At 40.7% G+C, this 16,761-nt stretch overlaps 1 protein-coding gene across 1 annotated transcript in view; it reads left to right on the top strand.

Annotated features, from left to right (window-relative positions):
* Positions 1 to 16,761, top strand: part of WDFY4 (WDFY family member 4) — a 404,997-nt gene that overhangs the window by 380,407 nt on the left and 7,829 nt on the right. Inside the window, exons 54-57 of the mRNA XM_004716253.2 lie at positions 2,565 to 2,619; positions 7,340 to 7,524; positions 8,301 to 8,459; positions 15,793 to 15,972. Coding sequence (XP_004716310.1) covers positions 2,565 to 2,619; positions 7,340 to 7,524; positions 8,301 to 8,459; positions 15,793 to 15,972 — 579 coding nt within the window. The remainder of the gene's footprint in view (positions 1 to 2,564; positions 2,620 to 7,339; positions 7,525 to 8,300; positions 8,460 to 15,792; positions 15,973 to 16,761) is intronic.

Genomic DNA, 16,761 nt, shown 5'->3' with positions numbered 1-16,761 from the left:
TGCTGTGATGCTGCAAGTTATGTTACTAGTATTTCAAATACCAGAAGGATCAGTCAAAGTGAACAAGTTTCAGCAGTGTTTTCCGAGTAAGAGCAGACTACAAAGAAGGAGTGAACTGTTCACTTCAGAAGAATTCCCCCTGCAAATGTTCTGAATAGCACTAGAACCCTGTCAGAGGTAGTACCAGAAGGTGATGCCCTCAGTGTGGAAGACCAAGACACATCCACTGCCCTCGAGACAACGCTGACTCAGCAACCCCTCTGCATTTGGGGACTGTAACTATTTATAGGAAGGCACTCAAAATATGACTGAGGAAGAGCTGCCTCTCAAAGCAAATTGGGCCATAATTATATAGCTGGAGTATATTCCGTGGGAGAAAAGACTTCAGGACCTCTATTTGCTGATGAGGAATGACTCAATAAGATAAAAATTAGCTGCAAACATCTATTAATAATTGGAAATAAGAATGAACTAAGTATGAATATAGGAAAATTGAGATTGTAAAAAAATGTGGACGGCATAAAGATCAATATTCTAGGCTTTAGTGATATGAAATGAATTGATAGTGGCCATTTTGTATCAGAAAATCAGATGGTTTACTCTGCTAGGAATGACAGATTCAAGAATAGGATCACATCCATCATCTAAAATGACAGTTCAAGGTCTGTTGAAGTACAATGTTGTTAGTGATAGGATAATATCTATTCACAAACAAGGAAATCCAATAGGATAATGTCATATTCACATACAAGGAAATCCAGTCACTATAACTATTACTTAAATTTATGCACCAACTCCTAAAGCTAGTGATGCAGAAATTGAAGAATTTTACCTACAGTCTGAATTTGTTCAAACATGCAATCACGATGCATGGACAGTTATTGATAATTGGAATGCAAAAGTCATAAATGAAGAGGAAGGAATAGTAGTTGGAAAATATAGTCTTGTCAGTGATAGAAAAGAAGCTGGAAATCACAGGATAGAATCTTGCAAGAATAATGATCTCATTTCAGATATCTTTTTCCAACAACACAAAAGGTGTAGACTTCTCCAAAAGGAATATACAGAAATCAGGCTAACTACATCTGTAGAAAGAGACAATGGATAAGCTCAATGTCAGCAAGTAAAGCGAGGCCAGCAGCTGACTGTGAAACAAACCACACATTACTCATATGTAAGTTCCAGCTAAAATTGAAGAAAATGAAAACAAGGCAAGAGCCAAGCTATGACCTTGAATATAACCCACCTGAATTTTGAGAACAAGAAGTGCCGCATTGAACTCTAGTGACAGAAGACCTGACAAGCTGTGGGAGGACATCGAGAACATCACACCTGAAGAAAGCACAAGGTCATTAAAAAGACAGGAGATAAAGAAAAGATCAATATGAAAGGATGGGAAAAATGTATCAAGCCAACAGAAGTCAAAAGAAAGCTGGAGTACCAATATTAATCTCAGACAAAATCAACATCAAATGTTATGACATAATGAGAGACAAAGAAGATCACTAATTATGAAAGCTTTAATTGAACAAGAAACTATAAGCAATATATATGCACCAAATGAAAGACCATCAAAATATACTTATCAAATTATTATAGAAATGAAGAGAAACCTAGGCAAGATATGACAAAATAACAATTTATAAACTATCAAGGGCTCATGAGGGAGGGGGGAGCAAGGAGGGAGGGGAAAAATGAGGACCTAATGCCGGGGGCTTAAGTGGAGAGAAAATGTTTTGAGAATGATGAGGGCAATGAATGTACAAATGCGCTTTACACAATTGATGTATAGATGGATTGTGATAAGAGTTGTATGAGCTCTTAAATAAAATGATAAAAAAAAATGCTGCCTCATATGCATGTGAAATTTTGACATTGTATAAGGAAGACCAAAGAAACATCAATGCATTTGAATAATAGTGCTGGTGAAGAATATTGAAAATACTATGGTTTGCCAAAAGAACAAACAAATTTGTCTTGAAGACAGCCAGGATGCTCATTAGAGGCCAGGATAGTGAGGCCTTGTCTGGCATACTTTGGAAATGCATCAGAAGAGACCAGTTTCCTGGAAAAGGACATCATGCTTGGTAAAGTAGAGGGACAGAGAAAAACAGTAAAAGCCTCGACCAGATGGACTAACACAGGGGCTGCAGCAGTGGGCTCACACATAAGAACACATCTGAAGATGGCGCAGGACGAGGCAGTGTTTTGTTCTGTTGTACATTGAGTCTCTATGAGTTCGAAGTGACAGAACGCCAACTAACAACAATACATTTCCTGGAAAAGGATCCACTTCTGCACCTAAGAGCTATCTCTGGCCCCCGGGGCTGCTTAGCCTTCTGCTGGACAATCATGCGCTCTGACCCAGACAGCCCACGCATGAGTTCCAGTCCTGCTGTGGCTGAGATGTGAGACCTCAGGCAAGTCTCTGAGCCTTTGTGAGCCTGTGGACACAAGGGCAGTGCAAAATGAGATAATTCATAATTAGCACTCAGCACGTGGTTAGCACTCTGTAAACATTGTTGTTTGTCAGTCTTTTTGTCTTTTTATATTATTATTATAAGTTCCGTGGCTTCATTAGTTTCCACAAAGCTTGGAGAGACTGTGTAATGGCTGGAGGTCAGCAGAGGAATGTCCCTCAAACCAGATTAGAACAGTCACCCAATTGGGGCAGAAGGTTTGGTGGGTTTGGCTCTCAGGGTCCTGGGTATGAATTCTGAAGACGATGCCACATGGGGAGATCTCACCAAATGGAGATGACATGTTGGTCCTAAAGAGTGTAAGGTCAAATTTATTGGGAGGGAGATAGTAAGTTCTTTTTTTTTTCTTTTGGACTATTTGTGTTTTACCTCAACCTGGTTGATTACGGATAATACACTACCAGGCACATTTTATGAGGCAACTATAACTCTGATATCAAAACCAAGCAAAGCTATCACCAGAATTGAAAATTACAGACCAATATCCCTAATGAATATAGATGCCAACTAAGCATCAAAAAGTAAAACAAATTTTAAAAATCATGAACATTGCAAGAATCAAATATGCAAGGATGGTTTATATTAGAAAAACAATCCATTTAACTCATCACATAAAGAAAAAAAGCACATGATTATATTAATCGATGCAGAAAAGGAATTTGATAAAGTACAACATCCATTCCTGATAAAATCTCTCAACAAAATAACTATAGTAGGGAAATTTCTCAACACAATAAAAGCCATATATGTGAAACCAATAGCTTGTATCTCACTGAATAGAGATAAATTTAAATTATTTCATCTTGGAATGGGAACTAGGCAAAGTTGTACTTATCACCACTTTTATTTAATACACTTCTGCAAGTTTAAGCTAGAGTCATATGGCATCAAAAAGAAATTAAGGGCATCCACATAGGCATAGAAAAAATAAAAATCTCTTTATTTGCAGGTGGACATAATATTATATATATAGAAGACCATTAAGATTCAATTAAACAATGGCTCGAAGTAATTGAAATTTTTGACAGTGTCGCAGGCTAATAGATCAACATAAAGAAACCAGTTAAATTCTTGTGTATTAAGGATGATGACACTGAAAAAGAAATTAAAGAACAATATCATTCACAATAATTACACAAAGCTAAAATATTTAGGAATCAATCTTACCAGAGAAACAAAAGATTTACACAAAGAAAACTACAAAATACTCTTTCAAATAACTGAAAGAAACTTATACAAATGGAACAAGTTACCATGTTCCTAGATAGGCAGACAAAACAGTGTAAAAATATCAATGTTACCAAAATTACTTTACAAAATAAATGCAATTCTGATGCAAATTCCACTGCAATTTTCCAAGATTTGGGAAAATGAGTTACCAACTTTATATGGAAAGGAAATAAAACTAGGATAAATAAAACACTGTTACAAATTAAAAACAAAGTAGCCCTTTCACTCTCAGACCTTAAAACTTACTATATAATCATGGAAATAAAAAAAAGCCTGGTATTAGTACAATGATAGATATGAAGACCAATGGGTTAGAACTGAAAACCCTAAAACAATACCAGTACCTACAGGTAACTATTTTTTAAAGAGGGAATCGATTACAAGGATCTACATGTGACCTCCTCCCTGGGGGACAGACAACAGAAAAGTGGGTGAAGGGAGACAGGAAAAGATATGACAAAATAATAATTTATAAATTATCAAGGGCTCATGAGGGGAAGCGGGAAGGGAAGGGAAGAGGAAAAAAGAGCTGATGCCAGGGGCTTCAGCGGAGAGCAAATGTTTTGAGAATGATGAGGGCAACGAATGTACAAATGTGCTTTACACAATTGATGTATGTATGGATTGTGATAAGAGTTGGATGAGCCCCTAATAAAACGATTTAAAAAAATAAAAATAAACAAAACACATTAAATGGACAAAAGGCCGTCTTTTCAACAAATCGTGCTGGAAAAACTGCATCTTCACCAGGAAAAAGTGAAAAAGGACCCGTACCTCACAGCATGTACAAAACAAACTCAAGATAGATAAAAAACCTAAATATAAATCACACAATTATTACGAACATCAATGTAAAATTTAGGGACAAACTTAAGGACCCTAATACAAGGCATAAACATACTACCAAACATAAAGAGAAAATATCCATACTCTAGAAGACAAAATAAAGAATTGGGACCTACTAACAATATATTTATGCATAACAAAAGACTTACTCAAAAGAGTCCATGGAGAACCCACAGACTGGGGGAAAGTCAGCAATAAGGTATCAGATAAAGTGTTAATCTCCAAAATCTATAGAAAACTACATCTCAACAAGAAAAATACAAATAACCAAATACAAAAATATAGGTATAAGACACAATTAGGCAATTTCCCAATGACAACCTACAGGCAGTTAACAACCATATGAAGAAATATTCATGATCATTAACAAGAGAACTGCAAATTAAAACAAAAATGAGCTATCACCCCACACTGGCAGATTTGGCGAAATTCAATAAAACAAAATAGCAAATGCTGGAGAGGAGGTGGAGAGATAGGAGTGCTTTTACATCACTCCTGAGACTGTAGAATTAGAGAACCATTATGGAAATCAGTATGGCACTTCCTGACACAAATGAAAATCCAAGTACCTTATGATCCAGGGATCTTTCTACTGAGTATGTACCCAAAAGAAATTAAGGATATAACATGTAACCCCCAAAAAGCAGAGAAAAGTTCTGCTGGGCGAGCTTTTGTATGATGCATTTTCTCCCACTAGATGAACATCAAGCAACTCGCTCTGAGTTAGTGCACCCAATGGCGTCACCTGGGAAGGTTCTTTTCTGGTCACAGTGATTTTTTTTATCAAAGCAGTTTCACTCAAACATCTTTTTTTGTGATGGCCAATGTAAAAGAACAGCATGCGACTGTGAAATTTTGTTTGCTGTTTGGTAAAAATGCTGCAGAAACTGTTGTGGTGAGCACAACTTACAAGGACAGCACTATGGGAAAAACTCAAGTGTACAAGTGATTTTCTTGTTTCAAAAAGGGTGAAATGTCAATTGATGACAAACTTCGTTCTGGACATCCATCAACTTGAGTGAATGAAAATCTCAACTCATAGTGCATTTGGAATTCATTCCACCAGGTCAGACTGTTAATCAAGCTTTCTCTGTAGAGGTTCTAAAAAGATTGCATAACAGTGTGTGACAAAAAAAAAAAGGCCTGATTTATGGCAGACAGGTGGGGGTGGGGGCCACCGGTTTCCCCACCATAACAATGCACCTGCTCATGCGACCATCTCAGTGCACCAGTTTAGGGCAAAAAACAACATGCCTGTCTTGCCCGGCACACCTCACTCACCTGACCTCACTGCTGTGAATGCAGAGGGACATGGAAGGACATAGAAGAGGTGAAGGGAAAAAATGAGGGAGGTGCTCTCAGCCATTCAAAACAGATGAGTTTGAAAAATGTTTCCAAGAATGGAATCGCAGATTTGAGAAATGTACTAAATGTAATGGAGAGTACTTGGAAGGTGATAAGATTGTTTTGTAAAAAAATTTAATTGCATAGCTTTGAAAAAATTGTTTTTTGGGGGGTACCTCCTCATATATACACCTGTGTTTATTACAGAAATTTCCATAATAGCAAAAACCTAGAAACCATCAAAACTCCAACTCTAGAAGAAAGATAAACAAGCCTTTTCACATTCAGACCATGGAATGTGATGCATGTGTCGATAATAAACAATGACAACCCTCTCAAGCTCCAGAAGACATGGACAAAGCAAGATAACATTGTGCTTAGCAAACTCCGTCGATCTTACAAAGATAAATATCTAACATCATCATTATTATATGGAAAATAAAGAAAAAACGTGGTTGATACACTAATGGGCAAGGCTTTGATGACTATGAGGTGGCCAGAGACAGGAGTGGGAGCAGGGAGAAGGGAGAGCTGGGGGGTTGGAGGGAATAGGCACACAAAAAGTGATGGGTTTAACAAGAGAAAAGTAAGTTTAAAAACATACAATAAAAACTGCTTCATGAAAACAAAAAAGCCCTCCAGATTCCTTACTCCTCAGATCTAAATATTGGTCTGAGTGGCTAAAAAAGGGAGAAAGGAAGAGTGACGTGGACTGGGAGTCTTCAGTGACTTACAGGCTCATTTCAGACAGAAACATGTTGAGAGGTGGGACTGGCCTACTCGAATGGCAGTAGAGTATGATGTGGCAGAGAACAAACTACAGTGTTAGTTTTGGGTGTCCCACATGCCTGCCCTGCTACTCCTCACAGCAGCCTTGGAAAAGAGGCATCCTCTCGATCGATGGGGTGCACCAACAACGTGAAGGGCTTGGCTGGTGATAACAAAGCCTGTGCGCCTGGATCCTAGCTATGATGGTGACTTTTGGAGGATGAAGTAGGGTGAATACATAGGAGTGTTGCCTGTCACAAGAAACCCTTGCAGCCATCCTGGTCAGGGACCAGATGATTGGGTCTTGTAAGGGTTCTTTTGTCCTTGTAATCAGCCCAAGCTATTCTTCGTATCCCCAAGAAGACACTGAGGAGCTGCATGGCTACACACTCAATATGTCTGCCCAAGTGAATGGAGGAGACACGGATCAAAGTCTCTAAGGGGACAAAGAGCCATTGGTGGCCTGACTCCTGCTCTGGGAGGGACTTAGGTAGCCCTGGATAAGAGGGCCCAATAGGTAAAACCCTGATGAGTCCCTAGCTGGGTGGGGGGGGGGAAATAAAAAAAAGCTTGATCAAGTTCTGCCTTCTCAAGTCTCCCCTGTCCTGGTCAGGGTCCAGCTAGAGCAGGTACACTGGACACATGAACTCCACTATACTAACTGGACACAGATATGTACCTCTTTTCTCTAGGCTCTGAATCCCCCAAGGGAGCCATCGGTCAAATTATCCCCACGGAAAAGACCATCTTGGCTGTGGAGAAGAATAAGGTGCTCATGCCTGACCTCTGGAACAGGACTTTCAGCTGGGGCTTTGATGACTTCAGCTGCTGCTTGGGCACCTATGGCTCTGACAAGGTGAGAGCTTCATCAGAGAGAAAAGTGGCCCTCAGCACCCCAATAATCTGCTGGGGGGAGGCAGAAGTACTCAGAGGATCCGCAGCCTAGCACAGGGACAGTTGCCCCATGCTCCATTGCAGCTGTGCCCAGCCTGTTCATGAGACATCCGTGTGACCCTGCAAAGGTCTTTGTCTTAAAGTCCTATTTCAAGAAGTCATGCCTACAAGTTAACAGTTTACACTCCCATGTTCAAAGCAGGTGTCCCTGCTGGCAGGTTACTTAGTTATATCTAACCTGCCCAGGCAGTCAGTCTAGGATCCTCGGGTACATCATGGGGATTTCTCCTGCCCAGACCTGGCTTAGAGAACAGATGATGAGCTTTCTGTAAGATGGCAAGGGTCAGCTCTCTTGATACTTTTCCACCCCACCCCTACATGGCTGCTTGTTTGATACAGTCCCCTCCTTCCAGCTTCTCTCATACCTCCTTCCTCTCACACCTCCTTCCTCTCACCACTTTCTCACATTGGATTCAGTCACGACCCACCATGCTTCCCCTCCCTCCCACATCGTCACTGTCATCTTTAGGAGGTAGCCATCAATACAGGAATTAGGGCTACCTTCTCCTAAGAGCTGTCTCCACAGATGTTGGTTCTGTCACCAGGGCCTGACCCAGTGCACATCTCAATTAAGCAATACTAAACAAGTGTCACTGCACTCACCCCAGTCACTTTGTCCTGCCCCAGCCTGGGCTCATACCAGCCTTGAACCAGCACTCAGTCCCCCTGTCTCCACAGGTCCTGATGACGTTTGAGAACCTGGCTGCTTGGGGCCGCTGCCTATGTGCTGTGTGCCCCTCTGCAACAATGGTCATCACGTCAGGAGTCAGCACGGTGGTGTGTGTGTGGGATCTCCGCACGACCAAAGGTCAGGCAAGAGGTCTGCACCTTAAGCAGGTAAGTATGACCCTCCAGCACAGGAGACAACTGAGGGGCAGAGGGTGGGCACAAAGACTGGGGGTACTCCCCTTACTATGCAGGGCTTACTCACCCTAGCACCACTAGAGCTTCTTTACTTTCTCAGCAGCCTGATCACATAGGCACAATTGTATCCCTGTTTTCCAGGTGAGGTGCTCTGCTTGCTCACCACAAGGCCAGCAATTTGAAACCACCAGCTGCTCTGGGGGCAAAAGATGACACTTTCTACTCCCGTAGAGCATTACAGTCTCAGAAACCCCCAAGCGCAATTCCACTCAGTTGATTAAGTCTGCGCTAACATGACGGCAGTAAGGTTGTTGAAGTTTTATAAATAAGGAAGACACAAGGAGGTAAATTACTCATCAAAGATCATACAACAGAAAATTAAAGACTCGGAGCATAACTAGGTATATAACAACAGAACAGATGAAAGATCATGTGTTAGTCTGGGTAGACTAAAGAAACAAATTCATAGACACTCATGTGTATAAAAAAAAAAGCCTTATATATAAGAGCAATTGAATATTGAGAAAACATCCCAGCCCAGTCCAGATCAAGTCCATAATTCCGATATTAGCCCATATGTCTGATAACAATCTATAAAGTCCTCTTCAGACTGATGAAACACTTGCAATGACACCAAATGCAGGGAGCTCACAGGCCAGTGGGTGGAAAGTCTTGTGGGTCCAGTTGCAGTGGAAGCATCTCAGCGCTGGTGTGGGTCTCCATGTGGCTCCTCCAGCTCTAGGGCTCTGGCTGCCATCAGCATAGCTCCATGTGGCTTGTCAGTAGAGAGTCTTTCAGAGAGTGCACCTGTGTCCCGTGCCTCCAGTGAACTATTTATCTTCTAAGCTTCTCCAAATGAGGTCATCAAGCTGTGACCTGATTGACAGGCTAAACTCCACCCTCTTCACTCTTAATCCTCTCAAATCAACAATAGATTATGTAACTACCACAGACCAGGAGGCAAGGAATTCACTCTTGCCCTACCTCATGAGCCACGCCACTTGGCAATAACCATAGCAATACCTATTGTTTGCTTAACCCTTAGAAGGCACCAGAATATCCCTAGAGATTCGTTTCATGCCACGTGCCCAGCACCTCCTTCATATGGAGGCTTGCGTGTTGGTGTGAGGCTGAATTGCTTCTAGACTAAGACAGATTTGACAGGAAAGCTTGATGCTCTACTTCCAAAAATTAACCAATGAAAATCTTATGGGATCACAAAAGTCTGATCCACAACCTATCATGAGAATGACACAAAACCAGGCAGAGTTTCACTCTGTTGTGTGTTGGGTCACCACGAATCAGGGAACGTCTACAGCAGAGCTCCCATTGTCATCTCCACTTCTGACTAGATTTCTGACAGATTCAGAAAGACTTGATCTTGAGCTCTAAATTCCTTGCTTTCTGCCTGTGTATTTTTGACTTGTGCTGGGATACTTTAAGAATGTTTCTTATTCTAAAATTTAATTCATTTTTATTTCTGATTTTTAATTACCTATGTAATCTCCCAAATCAGAATAAAACTTAAAAAAATCATCACTGGTCAGATTTTTCTAAACTGAAGATGTTTCATTGGACTGATGCTGAGCTTCTTTGAATAATTTCGGAGTCTCTCCTTTCTCCTCCAAGTTGCCCCAGGCATGTGGGCACTCCTGAGTTACATGAATAAAAGGTCTGTTTTGAAAGCGATGGCCACCTGTTACCCCTTCAAGGGTTACTTGTTCCTTTGTGCTTGTGTTATTTCTTCCTACCCTAAGTATAGGGTCACTGTGAATTAGAATTTACTGGATGGCAGGGAGTGAGTAAAGTGGAGAATGGAGCCCTCACATGTGTACACAGCTAATACACTCAGCTGCTAACTGGAAGACTGACGTTTGAGTTTTTCCCCGAAGGAAGGCATGGAGATCTATTGCTGAAAAATGATAGATGGCAAACCCTATGAAGCGCAGTTCTACTCTGACACAAATGGGGCACACCATGAGTTGGCTCAAAAGAGATCTGTATTACCTCCTCAAAGAGCTTATCCTCTCTAAGGCAGGGTAGTCAGCCATTTAGACTCCCCGAACCTTGAGAAGCCCTCCCCCACTCCCATCACCACCACTGCCCTGTGCCCTGTTCAGAACTGAAGATGCTCTGTAAAAGCCTCTATTTTATCGATGCCATAAAATATAATTTATCATCCTGTCCTGAGTCCAATTCAAGAGAAGACGGTTTGAAAAGTTCTCCATGCTTTGAGTTCCAGGTAAAAATAAAACATGTTTCATATACCCATGAAGCTTGATATGGCCTTGATGATCCCTGAATGGGGATCTGGACTATAATCAGAATAGTTATTATGAAATAGGCTTGAAAATAGTTTTTAAAGTCTTTTCTTTTTAATGATATTAAACAAACAAAATTTAAATTTACTTCAAAACAGAATAATCTCTATACTAAATGGTGGTGGATGTGGAGAAATAATTTAGGAATACAAATTTTTACTTTGCTATTTTTACATAGCCTGCCATATTTTCTCTATTTTATTAGTTTCCATAATTTACATTTCAATTGTTCTCTATTATTCCATTCCTATAAAATTACATTTCAATTATTTAATACATCAATACACCACAGTCTAATAAATGCTTCTAAAACTAGACAATTAAATTGTTTCCAAGTTTTAACTATTATAAATAGTGATGCACAAAAGATCTTATATTGATTGTTGTTTCCTTCTGATTGTTTCATAAAAAAACTATTTATTAGAATTACTAAACAGTAGCATAATGATTTCTAAAATTATTCTATATATTTATAATACCACTAACAATTAAGAGTACTATTCTCACCACAGTGGAACTAGAGCCAGCAGTTATTTTCAGAAGTTTTTATTTTATTTTAATTTTTCACTATTTTACTTAGGAATCCTAGTGGTGTTATGAGTTAGGTGTTGGGCTGCTAACCACAAGGTTGGAAGTTCAAATTCACCACCCACTCCATGGGATAAAGATGAAGCTATCTGCTTTTGTAGAGATTGTCCTTCTCAGAAACTTTGCATAGGATTGCCATGAGATGGAATTAACTCAATGATAGTGGGTTTTGATTTTTTGTATTTTGGGGGGAAGGCAACATAATGACATTATCTTACAGGTCTTGTAAAAATGCATTATTCTAAAAAAGAACACAAAAGAGCCAGTTGAGAACAAATTAAAATTACTTCCTCATCTCAAAACCCAAAGAATCACAACAGATACTGTTCAATATATTATTCAATATATTGCTTTAAACCCAAACCAAAACACACAACAAGTCAATCCCAACTCATAGTGACCATATAGGACAGTGTGAACTGCCCCTTTTGTTTTTCCAAAGTTGTAAATCTTTATGGGTGCTGAAACCTCATTGTTCTCCAATGGAACAATTGATGGATTACTGACCTTTTGTTCGTAGCTCACAGTGCAAGGCACTCAAAATGCCCAGTGACATAACAATGGACTCCAGTGTACCGGTAGCTATGAAGAACACGTAAGGCTAGGTAACGCTTCATTCCATTGTACATGGGGTTGCCATGAGTCAGAACTAGCTCAATTGTTCTTGGCACTACCAACAACACTTTTCATTGACTCCTAATGCACTACAACACAGTGCTCCAAGTGAGTGCCTAGACCAGCAGTGTCATATTAGAGCCCGGTAAGCATGTTTCCTTGGGTCCTACCCAAGGCCTATGGAGTCAGAATCTCAGGATTTGGGCTCAGCTATGGTGTGTTCACAGCACTCCAGGGAATTCTTGTACACACTCAAGAGCACATTCCTACATTAAGAAAAACCCCAGAAACATACCAGCCCCCTGGAAACTAAACCACAAATAAATCTGATATATCAGGTCACAATATATATATTTAAATTTTTGAAATCAATGAACCCAGATTGGTACCTAGTCTGGTCACATGGTAGCAGAGTTACTTAAAGCCCCAGGCCTGATCCTGAGAGTGTGGCTTCTGCAGAGTATGATCTAGGCTATATATGGTTATGTGTACAGGTTTGGCTGAAGGATATCTCTTTATGGATATATCCACAGAGAAGCTTGCCAAACCCACTGGTACCCAAGGTATCTGTTGCCAGGAACAGCACGGTCTCCATTACAACCACCTGTGATTATCAGCTGAGACTAATCTGAGATCTCTGTGCACAAATGTGCTCTGAAATCAGGGAGGAGTCATCAGAGATAACTTTGGGAAACACAATCAGCCAGGCTCACATAGTAATAAACCTCTGCCTCCAGGAGAGACACAGCTACTCATTCATTTGGGCCAGGAGGCTGAGCATCATTTTCTCAAAGCTGTCACGTTAGTCAGTCATAGCAATTAATAGTTCTGCCGTGAACTCTAGCTTGTCCTTGATGGATCCTGAAGTGTCACCAAATAGACGATGCTGACCCAAGAAAGAAGATTTGATACGTGTTTGGAAAATAAAAGCTGTCTGCATAAAATGGTGGAAGCAGAGGATTTGACAGGTGCTTTCAAATTCTCTTCTCAGAAGGAACTTCCCAGAACTGAGGATTCAGTTCTGACCACAAAAAACAAGGTGGCTCCCAGGCAGGGGAGGTGATGAGGCACAGGGCACGGGGATGCAGAGAGAGATATTCTGTGTGAAAATACTATCTATTAATGCAACTAAGTCTTCCCTGTTCCTTTTAAAGGAGGCTGCCAGGAATGAACATACCAGCTTGTGGCATAGGCACTGCCCATCTAAGAACCTTCAGATTAGTCAGAAACTATAGTCTCAGCCTATACCAGTCTCCTACCTTCTTGAAAGTCAAAGGGAATCAATGAAGGAATTGTTACTAGTTGCCATTAAGTTTGCTTGCTGACAGTGAGGACTTGAAGCACTTGCTGATGAACTTTAAGGATTACAGTCTTCACGATGGATTACAACTCAACGTAAAGAAAATAAAAATCCACACAACAAAATGAAGGACCCATAGGTAACATCATGATAAATGAGAGAAAATAAACAGGTTGAAGTTGTCAATGATTATTTCTTGCTTGGTGTGATAGGTAGGTTTGTTATGCCAACATGGCCAATGAACACATGTGGGACTAATAAGGTTGTAGTTTAATTGAAGAGCCAAGAGATAAATGGCTTGGTGAGCCTCACCTTTTTGTCTCTTGCTCTTTGATGATTGGACCAGTGTGCAGCTGCTTTAGCTAGTTCTCTGCATCAACTTGTGAGCTACACTACTATCTGGGGGACAACCAACCCATGGACCGTGTTGCTATAGTTTGAGGTTTCTTTGAGACCTGCTTTGCCACACTGCTGGTGTATACATCACTTGAGCTAGAATGTGTCGGACCCTGTTGTCTGGCTGACTGTTGATGACTTGCCCTGCTGTTTGCTACCTGTGGTCGGACTGCCTGTATTGCTCTACAGAAGACTCAGCTGTCTGCTTCTTGATTTGCACCCAGCAGCCCTCGTGAGTTGAAGGACTGCCAGTACATTAACTGTCTCACGGAAGTGAGTTGAACTGAGCACTCTGTGCTGCTCTGTATAACAATTAGCTGTTTATTTCTTCATGTTACATATATCTAGATAGATGATAGATAGATAGATAAAATCATAAGTGTCTTGGTATTGTTTCTTTAGAGAACCCTGTCTAACACACTTGGATGCACAATAAATATTAATGGATACAGCAGTCAAGAGATCAAAGGACACTTTGCATTGGGTAAATACGCTGTAAAAGACCTCTTTAAGGTGTTGAGACAAAAGATTTTGCTTTGAGGACTTAGGTGCGCCTGACCCAAGTCATGGTATTTTCAATTGCCTCATATTCATGTGAAAGTTGTGCATTGAAAAAGAAGAAAAATAAGTGCATTTGAATTATGGTACTGGCAAAGAATATTGAAAAAGTACTGTGGCAGTTACATAATCTCCTGTCAACTTGCAAAGAGGTGGAGTCTAGCCTATCAATCAGGCCATAGCCAATGAGGTCTCCATACTGGCATGGCCTTCTCCTGAGGATTCTGGGAACTCCTGTATTCCTCCATGGAGGTGGGGAAACAGTCTCTGCTTTGTATTACTGATGACAAGACACAGAGCTATGCTAGAGCCCTGGAACTGGAAGAGCCACGTGGAGACCCACCCCAGCACTGAGATGCTTCCACCACCACTGGATCCACAAGACTTCCCACCCACTGGCCTGTGATCTCCCTGCATTTGGCATCATTGCATGTGTTTCATGAATCTGAAGAGGAATTTATAGATTAGTATCAGACATATGGGCTAATATCGGACTTATGGACTTGATCTGGACTGGGCTGGAACATTTTCTCAATATTCAATTGCTCTTATAATAAAGCTCTTTCTCATACACATATGAGTGTCTCTGAATTTGTTTCTCTGGTCAACCCAGACTAACACAAGTACCATTGATGACCAAAAGAACAAACACATCTGTCTTGATAGAAGTACATTCAGAAGGCTTATTAGATGCAAGAATGACAAGACTTCTCATGTATTCTGGACATGTTACCAGGAGAAACCAATCTCTGGAGAAGGGCATCATGCTTGGTAAAGTGGAGAGGCAGGAAAAAAAGGAAGATCCTTGACAAGATGGATGGACACAGTGACGGCAACAATGTGCTGCAACATAAGAACAATTGTGAGGACGGAACAGTGTTTCATCCTGTTGTACATCGGGTCGCTGTGAGTTGGAGCAGACTCAATGGAACCTACCAACAATATCAAGTTGCCTCCTACTCATGGCTACTTATGGATAACCCAGTGAAATCTTGAACCATCATCTTCTAGCACTATTACATTGTGAATGATATTCTGTTATGCTTTTTGTAAAATTAGTGTTTTTTATTGACTAATTTATGGAAGTAGATCATGATCCCTTTCTTCCTTTTCTGTCTTATTCTGGAAGCTCTGATGAAAACTGTCCACTATACATGATTCAGATCCTTTTGGAATACTAGTGGTATAACTGCTAGCATCATTCCAACAGGCAGGTCACCTCAGTACAACAAACTGACAGGCTGATGGTGGCAAGACAAATGAGGAGGGTAAAAAGATTAAGGAGGATGTTGGTCTCAGCTTGGACTCTGGTAAAGAGAACTAAAGATTATTCTTACCTAGCTGGGCATTAGCTCCTGGACATGTTAGACATGAACAAACACACATACATACATGACCACAAACTGGAATGATTGAGTATCTCTAATCCCTTCTCATCTAGGACTCAGTGGTAAAAGGAAGGGTAGGTTATCGCCACAAGTTGCTGAATTAAAGTACCCTTCTTATAACTGGTGTTTCCTGCCCCCAGGCCTTATATGGACACACCAAGACTGTCACATGTCTAGCAGCATCAGCCACCTTTAGCCTCTTAGTGAGTGGCTCCCAGGACCGTACCTGCATCTTGTGGGACCTGGACTACCTCAATCATGTCACCCGTCTGCCTGCTCACCGGGAGGCCATCTCTGCCATTACCATCAGTGATATCTCGGTGAGACTTTGGTTTCTCAGTGTTATATGCTGCTTGGGTCTGGTAAGCCTGTATGGTAGCATATTGGATGATGTACTAAAAAAGGTCCACGTCAGGGAGGTGCTAATTTCCTGAGATGTTGAGCAGATCCCTGTACTCTAGGGGCAGTGGGCAGCCATCAAATGCAGCACTGGGTCTAGCTCTTGTATTTTGCTGGAACTATGGGAGAAGTGTGTTCCCAGCATGACCACCAAGGAGTTGGGATTGTAAGATCTGGCTTTGATGACAGTGTCCCTATGCTCAAAGTCAACTCACTGACTACGAATCAGTGTTGGCTTTGCAAGTGGTTCTTATTTTCATGGCAAGAAGGATCACTACTTTCTCCTCTATGCTGGCTATAAAAGATGATCCTTTCCAGGAGAGAGAGAGAGAATAGAGTGGGAAAAGTTCTTTACCTGAAAAAACCATCTACCCTAAATGAAATGAGGGGCAGATGGTAGCTATGGCTTGTATAGACTTTGGAGATTCATAGGAAGCCATGGTGCGTACTGTCTGTAGGTTCTAGCTCATCTTATTCTTATTCTCGGGGACATAAATGAGAATGTAATATTTGGACTAAAGGATTTTCTTTTTTGTTTTGTTTTTCTTCAATCATTTTATTGGGTGTTCTTGCAGCTCTTATCACAATCAATACATACATCCATGTATCAAGCATTTTAAATATTAGTATTTTTTTAAATCATTTTAGTGGGGGTTTATACAACTCTTATCACAATCCATACATCCATCAATTGTGTAAAGTACATTTGT

Source organism: Echinops telfairi, unplaced genomic scaffold (genome assembly GCF_000313985.2).
Source record: "Echinops telfairi isolate 266 unplaced genomic scaffold, ASM31398v2 ScPeMD7_7465;HRSCAF=8503, whole genome shotgun sequence".
In the NCBI taxonomy this organism is placed as follows: Eukaryota; Metazoa; Chordata; class Mammalia; order Afrosoricida; family Tenrecidae; genus Echinops; species Echinops telfairi.
The sequence above is the reverse complement of the archived record's forward strand: the minus strand, read 5'-3'. Positions and strand labels throughout refer to the sequence as shown.